Below are 19,286 nucleotides of genomic sequence, written 5' to 3' on the forward strand. Positions count from 1 at the left end.
GTATGCTGGTGACATATATCTCTTGTTTTCTGCCACCCTGGGGGGGCCCAATACAGTAGGAAGGGAGCTCACTGCAGAACATGTGAAAGGGCCATTGTGGGACACATGCCTGTGTGTGTACATTTCTCTGAGGGGCTGAGAGCGTACAGGTGTGAGGGGGCTGAGAGCATACAGGTGTGAGGGGGGCTGAGAGCGTACAGGTGTGAGAGGGGGCTGAGAGCGTACAGGTGTGAGGGGGCTGAGAGCATACAGGTGTGAGTGGGACTGAGGCACTGAAGGACTTGGTGGGATGGCTAGTGGGCAGATTCTGTGGGGCGGCCAGTGGGCGGGACTCTGGGGTATGTTGGTGGTCAGGCTCAGCGAGGCCCAGGCCTAAAGCTGTGTAAGGGCCCCACAATTTCTGATGGCTGCCCTGCCTATGGGTACACAGATATTCACCAGACACAGGTTCTACCCCTTTCATACTCCATCCAAAACTAAAATAAAATTTGGCTTTAAATACCTATCCTAAAGCTTAAACATATGTTCAGAGCAGGTTTGCAGGTTTTTGTAAAAATGCTAGGTGTCTTTTCAGTTCAGAAATTGAACTAATGCTATTAATCTAGCTGACCTCTTGTGTTTGGAGAGGTTTAGGCATACTTGCCAACTGTTCCGAATTTCCTGGGAAATTCCCGGGATTTAGCCCCTTTTCCCGATTTTATCGTTTCCCGGGAAATGTCCAGGGAAATAGTTTTTTTCCAGGTTTTTCGCCACCGAGGTTCACGCCACCGGCCGCTAGAGGCCCGCGGCTGGCGGAGACAATGCCTCCGCCGGCCGCCATTTTAAAGAAGACCAGAAGAAGTAGGCTGGCCGGGTGTCTACAATAGAAACTGAGCTGTGGCGCCGCCTACCCCCGCCCCGCTCCGCCCCGCTGCCAGTCTCTGTGACCTGTTATGGAAAGGGGCGGGGGATGGGCAGTGCCGCAGCTCAATTTCTATTGTAACTATGTGGCTGGCTCCACCTCTATTTTGTTCCCTCTTGGCCTCTCTTCTGTAATGGCGGCGGAGACACCGCTGCTCTGGGATACCTGATAAATGTAAGGAGGGGCTCCGCTGGGGACACTGGATGTAAGGAGGGGCTCCACTGGGGACAATAGATGTCAGGAGGGGCTCCACTGGGGACACCTGATGTAAGGAGGGGCTCTGCTGGGGACATTAGCTTGTAAGGAGGGGCTTTGCTGGGGACACCTGATGCAAGGACGGACTCTGCTGGGGGCACCTGATGGCATCTGGTGGTAGGCGACGTGGCAGGTGACACGCTCAGGGGTCCCACTGATTCTGGATTATGGTGAGTTGAATGATTTAATTCTATATTACAGTGTAATAATAGTAATAATGCACTTCAATCACCCTGACACCACAACAACCATGGTGCTTTGTTGATTGAAGTGCTAACACCAGGTGTTTGCAGTATCTTTATCTGCCGATTTGTTAAACTCTGGAATACACATTTCTAGTGTGGTGTAGAATCTGGGCCTGCTGTCCCTCCATCCCTGTTTCCTTCCTTCTCTCTCCTTCCCTCCTTCTTTGATTCTTTCCTCTATCTCATTCATCTCAGACTCTAACCACACCCCCATTTGAACCACGCCCATATAGGCCACGCCCACTATTTATGTAAACCACGCCCGCTGTTTGGCGCTGTGCGCACCACATTTTCTGTTTTTTTTGCTATGCCACGCCTACAAATGTATGCCCCGCCCCCTCATTATAATAGGACTCTGCCTACAGCCAAAAAAGTGTCCCTATACATTTTTATACAATGTTGGCAACTATGTTTAGGCATTTTGTGCTTTGCAACTGGAGGGCCAACTAGAGACTCTAATTATGTGTGACACAGATAAAGTAACGGATATGGGGCTTCAAACCACAAGTATAGGTTCATTGTTACCTTGTGTTCTCTTTCATGATTGAAGAGACATTTTGACAAGGTTCCTTGCAAAGGTTTTTAGACAAGCCAGTCGAAGCTTACTTAGATATTATGGGGACACTTTAGAAGTAAAACTCAGTTCAACTTGTAATGAAAAGTAATTTATTGATCTAAAATCAATCAAAAGTAAGGGTGTTATATTCAGCTAGAAGTGGAGGCGAGCATGTCAAAAATGTAAACTGAATGTGTATATACCTTAGGCTATTCACCACCGTGCCACAGGACCTGCAGATGAGGGTCGGTGGTTGACACGGTCCTTCTATTAGTATACTGCCACTTAAGCAGGTCATACACAGAATGGATTTCTTTCCTGCAACCCCAATTCCCCCATCAGCACAGTCAGTGTTGAGAGGGGATTTTCTCCCGCCGTGCTCGTGTTCTCTCTGCAGGGGGGTGGGGGAAGCCCAAAGACAATGATTATTGCTAGCAACTTTACCAGCCGCTAGCAATAACCGTATGTAAAACCTGGCAGGCTGGTTGTACCCAAGTTGATTGATCGGTCAGCTTGGTACGTTCAACCTGCCCATACATGGTTCAAATCTTAGCCGATTTAGCAGGAACCATCTATGCCTGGCCTTACAATATCCCTTTTGTGGCTTTGCCCAGCTGAACATGATCCCTGATGTTAGGTATTACCAGGTTTCTGTAGCCACTCACATTGGGGGGCCCTTCAGGTTTGGGGGGGCCCTCATTCACAGAGTTGGTTTACCTTTTCAATGACACTCACACATTTTCAAAATGCATGACACAACGTCATTCTAAGATCACACATGCACACATACACACACAGTCATAGGCCCCCTGTAAGAGCTTTATGTCTATATCCCTTGAGCTGCCAAAGTTCGTTTTTAAAAATGATACACTATACCAGTCTAGAGTAAGGCCTAGTTCACACCACGAAAACGCACTCCTGATCTGTTCCCGGATGTGTTTCTGCATGTGTGTTTTTAACGTGTTTTTGGCACGTTCCGGTGCATTTTTAATGTGTTTCTGGATGCATTCCAGATGCTTTTTTTCTTCTTTTTTACTGTTTTTTTTTTTTTTTTTCACTGTGCTGCGGTCCGGTGTGTTTTGATGCTTTCCAGTGCATTCCAGTGTGTTTTGGATGCGTTTTACCACGTTCCAGTACAGTCCAGTGCAGGAAAAATGCAGCATATTCTACTTTTTTTTCTGGAACTGGAAAGCCCTGGAACTGACAGCACTGATGTGAACTATGCCATTGTAAACCATATAACCTACTTTCCATGTGTTTTTGATGCAGAAAAAAATGCACTGAGCTGCATGTGGTGTGAACTGACCCTAAAACCTTTTACAGGGGATGGCAGGCAAAATATTACTTCCCAATATACATTTAATAAAATAAATTATATTTTTTATTATATATTTATTAATTGATTTTATTGTTATTTTATGTACATTTTTATATGGTTTTATATTATTTTTGTATAGAAGGGGACCCCACTTTTGTTGGGGGGACCGGGGCAGTTGCCCCTTTTGTTCCTTTATAAATCCGGCACTGCCAGGCTCCCAAGGCCATATGCACCAAGCTACAGGACCTGCAGTAAAAGGTCAGGGGTAGAAAAGGTGACTCCAGTTAGTTCTCCCCAGATTTGTATCACTTCTCTTGGGAATTCAGCTCTGCATGTGAGCTCAGTGTAGGATTACATTTTGAAGATCTGGGCTGTCCTGTTCTCATGCCGTAAAAGACCTGGGCTCCACCGACACTATCTTGACCCATTACATCACTACAGGAGGGGTTTCTCTGAAAGAGAAGCTAACACCTGCTTATGATCTTCCCCTTTACTATGCCATATTGGCAACAGAGCCATCTGGTGGCAGGCAAGCTAACTGCACCTGTCCACATGCTATCCTGTTATAGGGTGATAGTGCTCTGTCCCTGTCTCCTAAATGATTTTAGGGCTCATTCACATTAGCAGTTGGGCGGTGCAGCCATTGGCTCCCGCTGCTGTCAATCAAATCCAATGACGGTTTTACCGCCCCCCCCCCCCCCCCCCGACACACCCCCCTTTAGCTGTGGAGGCAACAACCAGGGTTGTGCACATGCCACAGTCATGATGCTTTGCCTCACTGCTGCAGCAGGAATACCACCTGCCAATCGCAGCCTATTCAGCTGAATAAGGCAGCTCTGCAACCACTTGCAATGCATGCTGTTGCATTGCACTCATGCAGGGTCCATAGAATTATAGCAGGCGCCTCTGAAAAGCGATCTGAGTGTGGATTGCTTTTCAGAGGAGTGGCAGTCCCTGCCACACATGTGAACATGCCCTTATGTTGCCACTCTGTCACAAATTCCCCCTGAAGGATACTATTGAGAAGCCTACTCTAAACAATGAAATGCATCAAACCCTGAAGCAAGCATATAGACTACATTAAGAAGGTTATGCCTGCAAAGGGCTTAGGGGAGATCGTCAGGGCAAAAAGAAAGGGTAAATCTTCCCAGCAGGGACACAGACAGTGACAAAAAAAGACTGGAATTTTAATGGTTCCGCAGGAAAATCATATGCACTTTCAGGTACACTTCGCAAAATGTAACACATTATAGGAAAAAATTACAAAAAAGTAAAAGTACTATCTTGTAACAGTTACAACCACCATAATATTTATTAGCTTAAAATACATGTGAGTCCAGAACTATGTCTAGCACTGTGTGTTTGGACAATGGGGCAATGGAAAATGGACCCAATGGCAAACCCATTGTCCATGGATTTGCACCCACTGTTAAAGGGGTTGTAAACCTTTGTGTTTTTTCACCTTAATGCATCCTATGCATTAAGGTGAAAAAACTTCTGCCAGTGACCGGCCCCTCAGCCCCCCCGTTTTACTTACCTGACCCCCATATTTCCCTCGACGGAGAAGCGCTGTTCCTCCCTGTGCGGGGTCCCGGCTCTTGATTGGATAGATTGATAGCAGCGCAGCCATTGGCTCCCGCTGCTGTCAATTAAATCCAATGACGTGAGCACCAGGGGGGTGGGGCAGAGTCCGGCATTCGTGTGTATGGACGCAAGGTAACCTCCGGAAAAGCGCTTCTCCTAGGGGGTTATCTGATGTGGGGAGGAGCCGGGGGACCCCAGAAGACGATGATCAGGGCCACACTGTGCAAAACGAGCTGCACAGTGGAGGTAAGTATGACGTTTGTTATTTTAAATTAAAAAAAAAAAAAAAAAAAAAAAAGCTTTACAATCACTTTAAAGTGATACTAAACACACCCTGTTCATTTTAATAGGAACAAAAAAATCTAAGTACCCTTTTCCTAGTTGCTATACAGCTGTCACATGACCCAGATCTTTACCAGCCTGTCTGTAGGGAAACATAAGCAGGAGGAGCTCCTAGTCCTCTGCTGCTGGTCACATGTTAAGAAATTAAAAAAAAAAAATCAGCCTTTGGGATACAGCATACAAAATAATTGATTTAATATCAATAATCTGTATTCAGTTGTCATACAAATATATATTTGAAATATTTGAAATCAAATCGTTATTATTTTTTGCAATAACATGGTGTGGGCGTATTTATGCCAGTCACAGGTTGTGTCACGCCCCTCCAGCCTGTGTCTTAGAATAACGGGGAGGTGAAGCCTCAATCAAGCTACATGTAATATCCCACCCTCATTGTATTTTTCTGGTTAGTGGGCATGGAGGAGTGAGGGAAGGAGTGGGCTGTCATTTATCACTGTGTATACGCCCACATGTGTGACTCTATAGTAACATGGGCTGCTCAGATGTGATAGGGAGGAAATGCTTGGCATAGAAACTCACTGAAAACTGAGCATGTGCAGAGCTGCCACTACTGCTCTGCGAAATCCCCAACTGCATTGGGGACATGGACAGAAGAACAGAGAACAGCAGAATCAACCAGGTTTTTTGCAGATTACAGAAAACAAATCTTATAGTGACTGAGTGAGTATGAACAGCATGGAATACACCATTTATTGATTGTTTTTATGATGTGGGTTTAGTGACACTTTAACCACTTGCCGACCGTGCTATAGCCGAATGACAGCTATAGCGCGGATGGCTAGTTCTGGGAGGCCGTCATATGACAGCTTCCCCTGATTGCACCCGCCGCATGCCCGCTGCTGGGCGCAGGCAGTGCGCTCTGTGATCACAGTCTCCAGAGGACACTACTGATCACATATTGAGGTAAAGAAGCAATCAGCGGCTCTTTACCAAGTGATCAGCTGTGTCCAATCACAGCTGATCACGGATGTAAATAGAAACAGGTGATTGGCACTCCTTTCCTCATGCTGACAGCATGAGGATTGGAGAAGAGAGCTGATAACTGGCTTCTCTAAAAGGGACATGCACACTGATAATCAGAGCACTCATTATCAGTGTCCAGATTATCAGTGCAGTACAAACAATGCCCACCAGTGCTGCCAACCTGTGTCCACCGGTGCTGCCAACCTGTGTCCAACGGTGCTGTCATTGTGTGCCCACCAGTGCTCCCTATCTGTGCCCACCAGTGCTGCTAACCTGTGCCCAGTGTTGTCAATCAGTGCCCATCAGTGCCTCCTCAAAAGTGTTACCTATCAGTGCTGCCCATCAGTGCCACCTATCATTACCATCAGTGCTGCCTATCAATCAGTGCACATCAGTGCTTCCTCATCAGTGTTACCTATCAGTGCTGCCTACCAGTGCCCGTCAGTGCTGTCTATCAGTGCCACCTATCAGTTCCATCAGTACCAACAGTGCTGCCTATCAGTGCCACCCATCAGTGCCACCTATCAGTGTCCAACAGTGCCGCCTATCAGTGCAGCCTCATCAGCGCATATCAGTGCCTATCAGTGCCGCCTCATCAGTGCATAAAAATGAGGGAGAAAAATTACCCGTTTCCAAAATGTTATAACAAACACTATGAAAACACAATTTCACAATTTCACAATTTTTGGTCTTCATTTGTTTATTTTGCAAAAAGCAAAAAACACAATGGTGATTAAATACCACCAAAAGAAAGCTCTACTTGTGTGAAAAAAATGCTAAAAAATTCTGTTTGGGTACAGTGTTACATGACCGTGCAATTGTCATTCAAAATGCGACAGCGCTGAAAGCTGAAAATTGGCCTGGGCAGGAAGGGGGTAAAAGTGCCCGGTAGGCAAGTGGTTAAGTTGTTTGCATGTTTGCCTGGAAGTAACAATTCTGACAGCCATTCTGCTTCAGTTACCATACATCTACTTTTTTGGGAGGATTTGGTATTGCATTTATTGAAATAAAGGCAACAGACTGAGAATGTTTCAGGGTGACCTGTTACTGTTTATCTCACCCAATGCAGAGAGACTGGCTTATCCTGGAATTATGTTATGGACTGGGCTCAATCAGCTGGATACCACTTCTGGGTGGCAGTGGTCGGATGGCTCCCCCCTTGCTTTTGTCAACTGGAGATCAAGTACTGTATCTATATTTTTCTATCCTTACAGTATTTCAAAATCTTTTGGTACATTGTTTGTTATGCAACATCAGACAAGTTAGAAATCTTTGCACAAAGTTATGCAAGAATAAATGTTTATTTAGCTTGTTATGGAGGAAATGCGTGTGCAGACCAAGCATTCCTGAGGCCCTATGTGGTATCGTGTAGTCTTGTGTGGAGGATCATATATCCATTTAATCTAGATGACCAAGCCATAGCCTTGTGTGACTGATATACTGTATATATACAGTATACAAAACACATGAAAGTATGTCACCCCAACATTTTATATTGTATGATATGTGCCTGCTGTACCATATACTTGTATGAGAAAATGACCTGCTCTCTTTGTATTGCTTCCTTTATATGAAATCCCTGGAGCTCCTGCCAGTCCCTCTGCTTTCCTATTAAAAACTGACCACACTAAGCATGAGAGAACACTGTGGTCAGTTCTCTACCTATGCTGGGAACTCAACCTGCTCTCCCCCAATAATCAAACTTGTCCTAACAACCCCCCTCCCTATACATCCATTCACATGTAAGATTGGTGGGCTGCTGTTTCTTCTCCCTCAGCTCTTATGCAGCTGAGAACAGAGGGAATGTGATCACTTTTAAAAAGGGGAAAATAAGTGTTTATAATTGTTTTTATATGTACAGTGGGGACGCAAATTATTCAGACCCCCTTAAATTTTTCACTCTTTGTTATATTGCAGCCATTTGCTAAAATCATTTAAGTTCATTTTTTTCCTCATTAATGTACACACAGCACCCCATATTGGCAGAAAAACACAGAATTGTTGACATTTTTGCAGATTTATTAAAAAAACTGAAATATCACATGGTCCTAAGTATTCAGACCCTTTGCTGTGACACTCATATATTTAACTCAGGTGCTGTCCATTTCTTCTGATCATCCTTGAGATGGTTCTACACCTTCATTTGAGTCCAGCTGTGTTTCATTATACTGATTGGACCAAACTGAGCTATCGGGGAGAAGAGCCTTGGTGAGAGAGGCAAAGAAGAACCCAAAGATCACTGTGGCTGAGCTCCAGAGATACATTCGGGAGATAGGAGAAAATTGTAGAAAGTCAACCATCACTGCAGGCCTCCACCAGTCTGGGCTTTATGGCAGAGTGGCCCGACGGAAGCCTCTCCTCAGTGCAAGACACATGAAAGCCTGCATGGAGTTTGCTAAAAAACACCTGAAGGACTCCAAGATGGTGAGAAATAATATTCTCTGGTCTGATGAGACCAAGATAGAACTTTTTGGCCTTAATTCTAAGCGGTATGTGTGGAGAAATCCAGGCACTGCTCATCACCTGTCCAATACAGTCCCAACAGTGAAGCATGGTGGTGGCAGCATCATGCTGTGGGGGTGTTTTTCAGCTGCAGGGACAGAACAACTAGTTGCAATCGAGGGAAAGATGAATGCGGCCAAGTACAGGGATATCCTGGACGAAAACCTTCTCCAGAGTGCTCAGGACCTCAGACTGGGCCGAAGGTTTACCTTCCAACAAGACAATGACCCTAAGCACACAGCTAAAATAACGAAGGAGTGGCTTCACAACAACTCCGTGAGTGTTCTTGAATGGCCCAGCCAGAGCCCTGACTTAAACCCAATTGAACATCTCTGGAGAGACCTAAAAATGGCTGTCCACCAACGTTTACTATCCAACCTGACAGAACTGGAGAGGATCAGCAAGGCGGAATAGCAGAGGATCCCCAAATCCAGGTGTGAAAAACTTGTTGGATCTTCCCCAAAAAGACTCATGGATGTATTAGATCAAAAGGGTGTTTCTACTAAATACTGAGCAAAGGGTCTGAATACTTAGGACCATGTGATATTTCAGTTTTTCTTTTTTAATAAATCTGCAAAAATGTCAACAATTCTGTGTTTTTCTGTCAATATGGGGTGCTGTGTGTACATTAATGAGGGAAAAAATGAAATTAAATGATGGCTGCAATATAACAAAGAGTGAAACATTTAAGGGGGTCTGAATACTTTCCGTCCCCACTGTATATACAAATGTTTTCCCTATTATTTTGAATTTAAATAAATCCTCGTGATTGGCTGAGACACAGCAGTGGCTCCATAGCTGTCAATCAAAGTCAGTTAGCCAATCAGGAGACAGGGGGTGGGGCCAAATGACAGCTCTGTGTCTGAATGGACACAGGGAGCTGTGACTCGGCTCAGGTGCCCCCATAGCAAGCTGCTTGCTGTGGGGGCACTCAGCAGGAGGGAGGGGACAGGAGCAGCGAAGAGGGATCCGAGAAGAGGAGGATCCGGGCTGCTCTGTGCAAAACTACTACACAGAGCAGGTAAGTTTAACATGTTTGTTATTAAAAAAAAAAAAAAAAAGACTTTACAATCACTTTAAGGCCTCTTTCACATGAACTATCCGTTCAGGTCCGCCTGTCAGTTTTTTAGGCGGACCTGAACGGACCCTCCATAGACCTCTGTGGAGCGTCGGATGTCAGCGGTGACATGTCCGCTGACATCCGACCCGCTCCGATCCGAAAAAGTGTAACGGAGGAAAAAACCTACTTTTCCATCCGTTTTTGGATCGGATCGGGTGACGACAGACTCTACGGTCCATCATTATCCGATCCCCCATAGGGGAGAGCGGCACTCTGACAGAACCGTCGCTGCACAGTGTGCAGCGACGGACCTGTCATCTGCCTGCTCAGCGGGAATCCACGGAGCGATCCCCGCTGAGCAAGCGGATGTTCACGAGGCGGATCATCATGGATCCGTCCCGTGTAAAAGGACCCTAAGGCTTCTCTTCTTTAGCCCTGGTTCACATTGATGCTACTTTGAAATCGCGCTACTTCACTTGAAGTAGCGCGATTTCAAAGTAGCAAGGTCAACGCGATTTCAGGTGCTACTTGATAGACATCTGAGTGGCTTCAATCGGCAAAAGTAGTGCAGGAACTACTTCTGCAAATCGTTGCGGCGCTGCAAAATCAGTGTCGCACCGAATAGAACAGTGTCATTGCCTCCAATAGGCTGCGATTTGTCATGCAATTTGATCTCTCAAATCACATGATAAATCGCTCCAATGTGAACCTAGGCTTAGAGACATTTTTCATTTTTCTTTTATATGCCTGAGGACTGTTCCTGGAACTGTAGTGCTTTAAGACAACAGAGTTCAGACTCAAAGATTTTGAACATACTGAAGTATTGAGAGTTGAGAGTGCAGGAGAAAATCAGTGTGCCAATCACACAAGCAGAAACTGACATTTCTGGGGGCATTCTGTGTACAGAACGCCTGCAGGTTTAGAAAATGACAGGGGCTGCAGATTGGAAAGGTCATTGCAATGGAAAGGTCATTTTTAATTATTTTGAATTAAATACATGGTTTGTGTAACCATTTTACCTGCTATATTAATTGCTTTTTAGGAAAGTGGACTTTTTCAGAAGCAGAAGCAAATAGAGCAAAGAAGGGAAGTTCGTTGATAGGGCTTACATTCACTTAAAGGAACATGCCAATCCAAAAGTGATTTGCCCAGTAAAAGATTATTGGGAATGTTTTTACCACAATTGTGAATTAATGGTTGACTGATGTATCATTTGTAAAATAATGACATATACACTGTATTACCAAAAGTATTGGGACACCTGCCTTTACATGCACCTGAACTTTAATGGTATCCCAGTCTTAAGCCGCTTACACACGAGTGGACAATCCGACCGTGTGTAGGCTCCGGCGGACTTTTCCCAAAAGTCCACCGGACCTAGATTTGAAACATGTTTTAAATCTTTCCGTCGGACTCAGTTTCTGACGGAAAGCCCGCTCGTCTGTATGCTGGTCCAACGGACCAGATACAACGCAAGGGCAGGGTATTGCATTTCGCGCTCGCTGCAATAGGAAAAACAAATTTTCCTATTGCGGCAATCGCGGGGCATACCAGGCCCTTAGGCCTGGTATGGATTATAAAGGGAACTCCCTACACCGAAAAAACGGCGTGGGGTCCCCCCTGGAATCCATACCAGACCCCGATCCAAGCACGCAGCCCGGCCGGTCAGGAAAGGGGGTGGGGACGAGCGAGCGCACCCCCCCTCCTGAACCGTACCAGGCCGCATAGGGTGGGGAGCCAGGATCTGGGGGCCGTCTTATTATAGGGGGCTCCCGGATTCCGATAAGCCCCCCGCCGCAGACCCCGACAACCAATGGCCAGGGTTGTCGGGAAGAGGCCCTTGTCCTCATCAACATGGGGACAAGGTGCTTTGGGGTGGGGGGGCCCCGCAGGGCGCCCCCTCCCCCAAAGCACCCACCCCCCATGTTGAGGGCATGCGGCCTGGTACAGTTACGGAGGGGGGGCGCTCACTCGCCCCCAACCCCTTTCCTGACTGTCCGGGCTGCGTGCTCGGATCGGGGTCTGGTATGGATTCTAGGGGGGACCCCACGACATTTTTTCAGCGTAGAGGGTTCCCTTTATAATCCATACCAGACCTAAGGGCCTGGTATGACCCGCGACGGGGCTCGCAAGGTGTCAATCTCGCCGATAAAAGCGGCAAGATTGACTTCCTTTTCTAGACCCGTCGTACCTGAGTCATGTTCAAAATGTGTGGGCAAGTCCGTTCATTCTGAAAGTCCGCCGTAACTCCGGCAAAAGTCCGTCGGAAAGACGGGCGGACTTAGCCCGCCGGAAAGTCCGGTCGTGTGTGGGCAAGTCCGTCCGTTTTTAAGTCCAGCGCACCTGGCGGACAAAGTCCGTCGGAAAGTCTGCCGGACCAAGTATGCCAGAAAGTTCGATCGTGTGTACGCGGCATATGGTTCAATATTGAGTTGGCCCACCCTTTGCAGCTATAACAGCTTCAACTATTCTGAGAAGGCTGTCCACAATGTTTAGGAGTGTGTCTATGGGAATGTTTGGCCATTCTTTCAGAAGCGCATTTGTGAGGTCAGGCACTGATGTGGATGAGAAGGCCTGGCTCACAGTCTCTGCTCTAATTCATCCCAAAGTTGTGTTCTATCAGGTTGAAGTCAGGGGTCTGTACAGGCCAGTCAAATTCCTCCACCCCAAACTTGCTCATCCAGGTCTTTATGGACCTTGCTTTGTGCACTGGTGCACAGTCTTGTTTGAACAGAAAGGGGCCATTCTAAACTGTTTCCACTAAGTTGGGAGCATGAAATTGTCCAAAACGTCTTGGTATGCTGATGCCTTAAAAGTTCCCTTCACTGGAACTAAGGGGCCAAGCCCAACCCCTGAAAAACATCCCCACACCATAATCCACCTTCCACCAAATGATTTGGACCAGTGCACAAAGCAAGGTCCATAAAGACATGGCTGAGCAGGTTTGGGTGGAGGAACTTGACTGGCCTGCACAGAGTCCTGACCTCAACCCTATAGAACACCTTTGGGGTGAATTAGAGTGGAGACTGCAAACCAGGCCTGTGCCTGACCTCACAAACGCGCTTCTGGAAGAATGGTCAAACATTCCCATAGACACACTCCTAAACCTTGTAGCCAGCCTTACCAGAAGAGTTGAAGCTGTAATAGCTACAAAGGGTGGGCCAACACAATAATGAACCCTACAGACTAAGACTGGGATGTCATTAAAGGTCATGTGCATGTAAAGGCAGGTGTCCCAATACTTTTGACAATATAGTGTATATGACATCTATCATTTGCATGTCTATGGATTTGTGCCTAACCGCTGCTCATTATTGAGTAAGGATAATGGAATTTATCATGATTTGGTTGATTTTGATCTATGACTTAATGTGCAGATTTTAAACCCTATTCGACCGGGCAGAAACAATGTGGAGTCCTTGACACAACATCAAACAACACCTGGTACAGCTTAGCATGGGAAGTCCGATTGCCATATGCCTGTAAGAAGTTTCTTACTCCAAGACAACATGACATCTTTGGTGAGTCGGTGACATAGTTAGGGCTTGTGTTATGGGCTTCTGAAATGCTTTGAGTTCATTGCAAGTGCAGTTGACCTGCCTTTGACTTCTCTATTTGCACTCTTATGCCCCGTACACACGGTCGGACATTGATCGGACATTCCGACATCAAAATCCATGGATTTTTTCCGACGGATGTTGGCTCAAACTTGTCTTGCATACACACGGTCACACAAAGTTATCGGAAAATCCGATCGTTCTGAACGCGGTGACGTAAAACGCGTACGTCGGGACTATAAATGGGGCAGTAGCCAATAGCTTTTGTCTCTTAATTTATTCTGAGCATGCATGGCATTTTGTGCGTCGGATTTGTGTACACACGTTCCGAATTTCCGACAACAGATTTTGTTGTCGGAAAATTTTATAGCCTGCTCTCAAACTTTGTGTGTTGGAAATTCCTATGGAAAATGTGCGATGGAGCCCCCACACGGTTGGAATTTCCGACAACAAGGTCCTATCACACATTTTCCGTCGGAAAATCCTATCGTGTGTACAGGGCGTTAGGGATTTAGGAGCAAGGACAAGGAGGCATAGTGTAGGAATGCATTGTTCATGTATTTTGTGCAACAACTACATCAACCAGTAGATAGCAGTGTTTATATGTATTTAGCTGCATCTATGATACAACTCTATATTTTCTCTTTATTAAAGTTCCTGTTTCATGTCTACAGTTAAGCAGCAAAGCCCATGTGGACTGTGCACTATATGTCTGTTCTGTAGGGCTATATACAGAATTTCTAACACAGAGACCCATCTAGCAGCACATTAAGGCAAGCTTGGGAGGTTGGAGGATCGTCAAACACCACATCCTCTTAAGGACAAGCCTGGGAAGCTAAAGGACACTTCTGGAAGGGTTTCTCTGAATATTTATCTCCTTCTCTAACCTACATTACTGGCAATGAACCATCTAGTGATTGGGTGGGGTGAAATAAATGTTCATAATATTGTTTCTTCTTGCACACGCCCCAGCTAGAGGCAGAAGCTTCTCTGCTTTTGCATAACCATAGATTTGTATGGGAAGGGTAGAAAAAGAGAGAGAAGCGAACAAAAGCGTGTTGACACTGGCCCATACTCTCTGTTCTTTCTCTGCACCGGTCTTCTCATCTCACAAAACTGAAGTCCGGGCAGTTTTTTTCCCATTCGGTGGGACTGTGCCCGCATTGCACAGGGTAACTGCTCGTTTTTGTCTAGGGGAGCGGAGATATACTTACCCAATCCTCTGATCCTTCTAGCACAAGACCAGTCCCTGTGGGTCCTGACCCCCACCCCTGCGGTCTAGCAGTCTTGTGTGCTGGACTGTTCCTGACGTCATCATGCCCATAGATCTGCTCTGGACGTGAAGACATCAGAAACAGTCCACTGCTGGATCATCACAGATCTGAGTAAGGGGTCGATGCCACCAATGCCACCTCATCAGTGCCCACCAGTGCCGCCTATTAGTGCCCATCAGTGCTGCCTTATCAGTGCCCATCAGTGCAGCCTATCGGTGCCCATCAGTGCCCATCAGTGCAGCCTATCAGTGCCCATCAGTGCAGCCTATCAGTGCCCATCAGCGTAGCCTCATCAGCGTACATCAATGAAGGAGAAAAATTACCTGTTTGCAAAATTTATTAACAAAATATAAAACGGTTTTGTAATTTTTTTTTTTAAAATCGGTCTTTGTTAATTTTTTTAACAAAAAATAAAAAACCCAGAGGTGATCAAATACCACCAAAAGAAAGATCTATTTGTGGGGAAAAAAAATGATAAAAATTTCATGGGTATGACTGTGCAATTGTCGTTCAAAGAATGACAGCGCTAAAAGCTGAAAATTGGTCTGGGCAGGAGGGGGGTTTAGGTGCCCAGTAAGCAAGTGTTAAAAAAAGCAATAGAAGCCTGTGAATACTTACCTCTCTGGTGGGCCCCACTGTAGCCTATGGCAGAACCTTCACATCCAACTTACCAACTGGTGTGTCGGAGGATTGTTTCCTGCTGTACTCGATGGCTCCCCTCGTTGGCCCTTATGTTATTACTGTGTCCTCTAGTAATTTAGGGGTTGGAGGCAAGACCCCCAGTATGTGGAATGGGGGGGGGGGGGACAGGCTCTTCTAGAAGTGTCACATTCTGAGGACTGTTCCTGGGACTGTAGTGCTTCAAGACGGCAGTTCAGACTCAAAGCATTTGAGCATACAGAAGTATTCAGAGATGAGAGTGCAAACAGTTTGTATACACTTTTTAAAGCGGACCTTCAGTAATTTTTTCATCTTTCCATCTATTAAATCTTCTGCCCTTGTTGTATTAACTTTGGATAGTAAAACATTTTCTTTCTGCCAGTAAATACCTTATACAGCCCACTTCCTGTTTCTTGTCTGGTCATTAGCCTAGGCTTATGACATCTTGCAGGGCTCTCTCTCTCAGTCTTGTGAGAGTTTGCCAGGAAGGGAGGGGGGGTGAGTCATAAGAGGGTCAATGAGAGCTGCAGAGCTGGAGGTGTGCCTCTGTGTGTCTGTGTAAATCCAGGAAGTGCCCATAGTTAAAATGGTTGCAGCCAGACTCAGTGGGGGGAGATATCTGCAGCATATTTGGCAAGTAAAGAATCACAGTATATATAGAATAAAATATGCAAAGTGGTTGGAGGGAAGCTTCAGAATGGCAAATATGTTTTTATTACAAATTATGTGAGCAGACTGCAGTTCCTCTTTAAGTGACAGTCACTTCATGATTTTATATTGTGATATTATTTTAATAAATGCCTTTTATCTTCTGTATAAAAGAAAACTGGAAATATTACCCAACGGTGTGTGAAGATCATTGGCTACCGTACAACCGCCACTGCTACAAGCTGCAGAAAGAGAAGCTGAACTGGTCCCAGGCATCTGCAGCCTGTGCCACCAATGGAGGGGAAATGATGAAAGTCACGTCACTGGCACAAACAGAGTTTCTGCTGCATCTTCTCCAACATGGTGAGCAGATATGTACTTGGAAATAAGAATATCTTTTTCATGTTACATTTTTACCTTAAAGCAATACTAAACACACCCTGTTTAATTAAGTGTTCTTGCATAGCAAGACCACTTACTGTTATCTCACATCTATATTATTCTTATTATAGCCAAATTTACCACCCTAACTCCTCCCACAGCTTTTGCACTACATAGACAGTAATATACCGAAACGTGCGGATTGTTCCCGATTGGTGTGCTGTTACTTTGTGGAACGTTTCACCGTATGGATTCGGAAAAATCCGCATCCAATTCGCATAGGTGTGAACCCGGCCTAAAGTGTAACTAAACCCACATCTTAAAAAAAATCTATCAATAAATACTGTATTACATGCTGTTCATATTCACTCAGTCACTATGAGATACATTTTCTGTATTCTACAAAATACTGCTACTCTCTAGCTCCACCTTCTGTTTATGTCCCCAATGCAGCTAGGGATTTTGCAGCTGTGGTTGCAACTCTGCACATGCTCAGTTTTCAGTGAGTTTCTATGCTGAGCATTTTCTCCTTATCACATCTGAGCAGCCCGTGTGACTATAGATCCACACATGTGGGCGTATATACAGTGATAAATGACAGCCCATTCCCTCCCTCCTCCTCCGACATGCCCTCCTCCGACAAATCTGCATCCAATTCACAAAGCAGAAGAATGTGACTGGCTCCCTATGGAGCCGGTTCACATATCTCCGTTGCGGCTGCGGAGCGCACTGCACAGAAACGTTGTGCGTCTTTGGCTCTGCTTCAGGGTCGAATTCAGGCATAGATTTGGCCCTAAAAAGCAAAACAAAATACTCCTGCGCATGAATGTGTTAGCCAAGCTGCCCAAAGTTCAGGATGGATAATAGCCAGCGGCCTTGCTGCCCTCCAGGATAGGGGTATCCTAGCAATCAAACGGGGAAACAGAAAAGAGAGGGCGCACCAGCCTAGTGCATTATCTTTTGATACATTTATTGAGAAAAAAAAATGATTAAAAACTACTCACAAAGGTAGAAAGAAAATCACACTTGTAACAATCTTTGACAGTCCGTCCACTGATCGCAGTCTCCAGGTCCTGAAGAAAGGATGTGCGAACCGCTGATGGCTGACGCGTTTCGAAGGTTTACCTTCTTCCTCAGAGCCTAACGGTGTTTATCTCTTACAGCTACTTATACATGTGTTCATCTAGGAAGCACATCTCGCATTGGCTCTGATGCCCCTCCCCCATTTCTGGATGGTCCGATGAAAGGTGGACCATTACTATATACTTTAAAAACACCCACGTATATACACACAGAAAAACCATCTGTATGTGAATGCAAACACATGGATCCAGAAGTACGCTTATCTCCAGACTGGCTTACATGCACAACTCGATCATATTCACATACACACGTTAAAACACCTGAATGGCTAAATATGTGCTAGTATCGAGTCCCCACATACATGTGCCACATGTACATACAGTATGTGTGTAGGGACCATGCACAATGGGCTACAGATGGAAAACGTCAAAGTACAATCTAGAGACAGTGATAACAGTATCACCCACATTGGGTGTTTTTAAAGTATATAGTAATGGTCCACCTTTTACTGTTTCATTGGACCGCCCAAAAATGGGGGAAAGGCATCGGAGCCAATGTGGGATGTGCTTCCTAGATGAACACATGTATAAGTAGCTGTAAGAGATAAACACCGTTAGGCTCTGAGGAAGAAGGTAAACCTTTGAAACGCGTCAGCCAGCAGCAGTTCGCACGTCCTTTCTTCAGGACCTGGAGACTGCGATCAGTGGACGGACTGTCACAAGTCAAAGATTGTTACAAGCGTGATTTTCTTTCTACCTTTGTGAGTAGTTTTTAATAATTTTTTTTTCTCAATAAATGTATCAAAAGATAATGCACTAGGCTGGTGCGCCCTCTCTTTTCTGTTTCCCCATAGATTTGGACTTGATTAGTCCCTGAAACGGGGAACAGGGACGTCCAGCGGTCCTGTGCGATCCGCAGCCGGTTCCAGTGTGAACCGATTCTTAAAGCTAAATAAAAAACACAAAATATGCAGTTGAAATAGCTGCCAAAGGTTTTTTATATCTGTCCATCCAGCCTGGAGATTTACATTGAGTTCTGTTAGACAGGCTAGTGACATAACTTTTTCTGCTGCAGTTTAGCAATAAAGTTAGATCACCATGTACACGCTCCCACTGGGTCTTAAATTGGGCTGTGTGCATCTATAGACACAAAAAGTGCCAGCAAGCCATGCCCCTGCTCCCTCCTCACAGGAGTTTGAGCCTATGGCCCCACTGCCCCCAGTTTTTACTATGAAAGCAGGAAGTGTGGGAGTTGTGCTGGAGCCAGAGACAGCTCTGGAGTGGTGAAATGGACCCAGGTAAGTGTTTGTGGGTGGGGAGGTAGGACACTTAGTGGGGCATTTGTTATTCTAATGCACAGAATGCAAGTTGTTCCTATGTTTCCTCCCCCAGTCTGTCCTACCCCCATACAGTTAGAACACATCCAGGGAACACACATTAACCCCTTGATCGCCCCCTAGTGTTAACCCCTTCCCTACCACTGACATTTACTCAGTAATCAGTGCATTTTTATAGCTCTGATCGCTGTATAAATGTCAATGGTCCCAAAAATGTGTCAAAAGTGTCCGATCTGTCTGCCGCAATGTCGCAGTACCACTAAAAATCGCAGATCACCGCCATTACTAGTAAAAAAAAATTATAATAATAAAAATGCCATAATAATGCCATAAATCTTTCCCATAGTTTGTAAATACTATAACTTTTGCGCAAACCAATCAATATACGCTTATTGCATTTTTTTTTACCAAAAATATGTAGAAGAATATTTATTGGCCTAAACTGATGAAGAAATTTATTTTTTAAAAACATTTTTGTGGATATTTATTATAGCAAAAAGTAAATAATATTGTTTTTCTTTTCAAAATTGTCGCTATTTTTTTGTTTATAGCGCAAAAAATAAAAACCACAGAGGTGATCAAATACCACCAAAAGAAAGC

The 19,286-nt window shown here is 45.2% G+C and overlaps 1 protein-coding gene across 2 annotated transcripts in view; it reads left to right on the forward strand.

Moving 5' to 3' along the window:
• Nucleotides 1-19,286, forward strand: part of PLA2R1 (phospholipase A2 receptor 1) — a 172,537-nt gene that overhangs the window by 17,820 nt on the left and 135,431 nt on the right. For both annotated transcript variants that reach the window (XM_073634071.1, XM_073634072.1), the window contains exons 5-7: nucleotides 7,255-7,368; nucleotides 13,125-13,268; nucleotides 16,061-16,249. In XM_073634071.1, coding sequence (XP_073490172.1) covers nucleotides 7,255-7,368; nucleotides 13,125-13,268; nucleotides 16,061-16,249 — 447 coding nt within the window. The remainder of the gene's footprint in view (nucleotides 1-7,254; nucleotides 7,369-13,124; nucleotides 13,269-16,060; nucleotides 16,250-19,286) is intronic.

Source organism: Aquarana catesbeiana, linkage group LG06 (assembly GCF_042186555.1).
Source record: "Aquarana catesbeiana isolate 2022-GZ linkage group LG06, ASM4218655v1, whole genome shotgun sequence".
NCBI classification, from domain to species: Eukaryota; Metazoa; Chordata; class Amphibia; order Anura; family Ranidae; genus Aquarana; species Aquarana catesbeiana.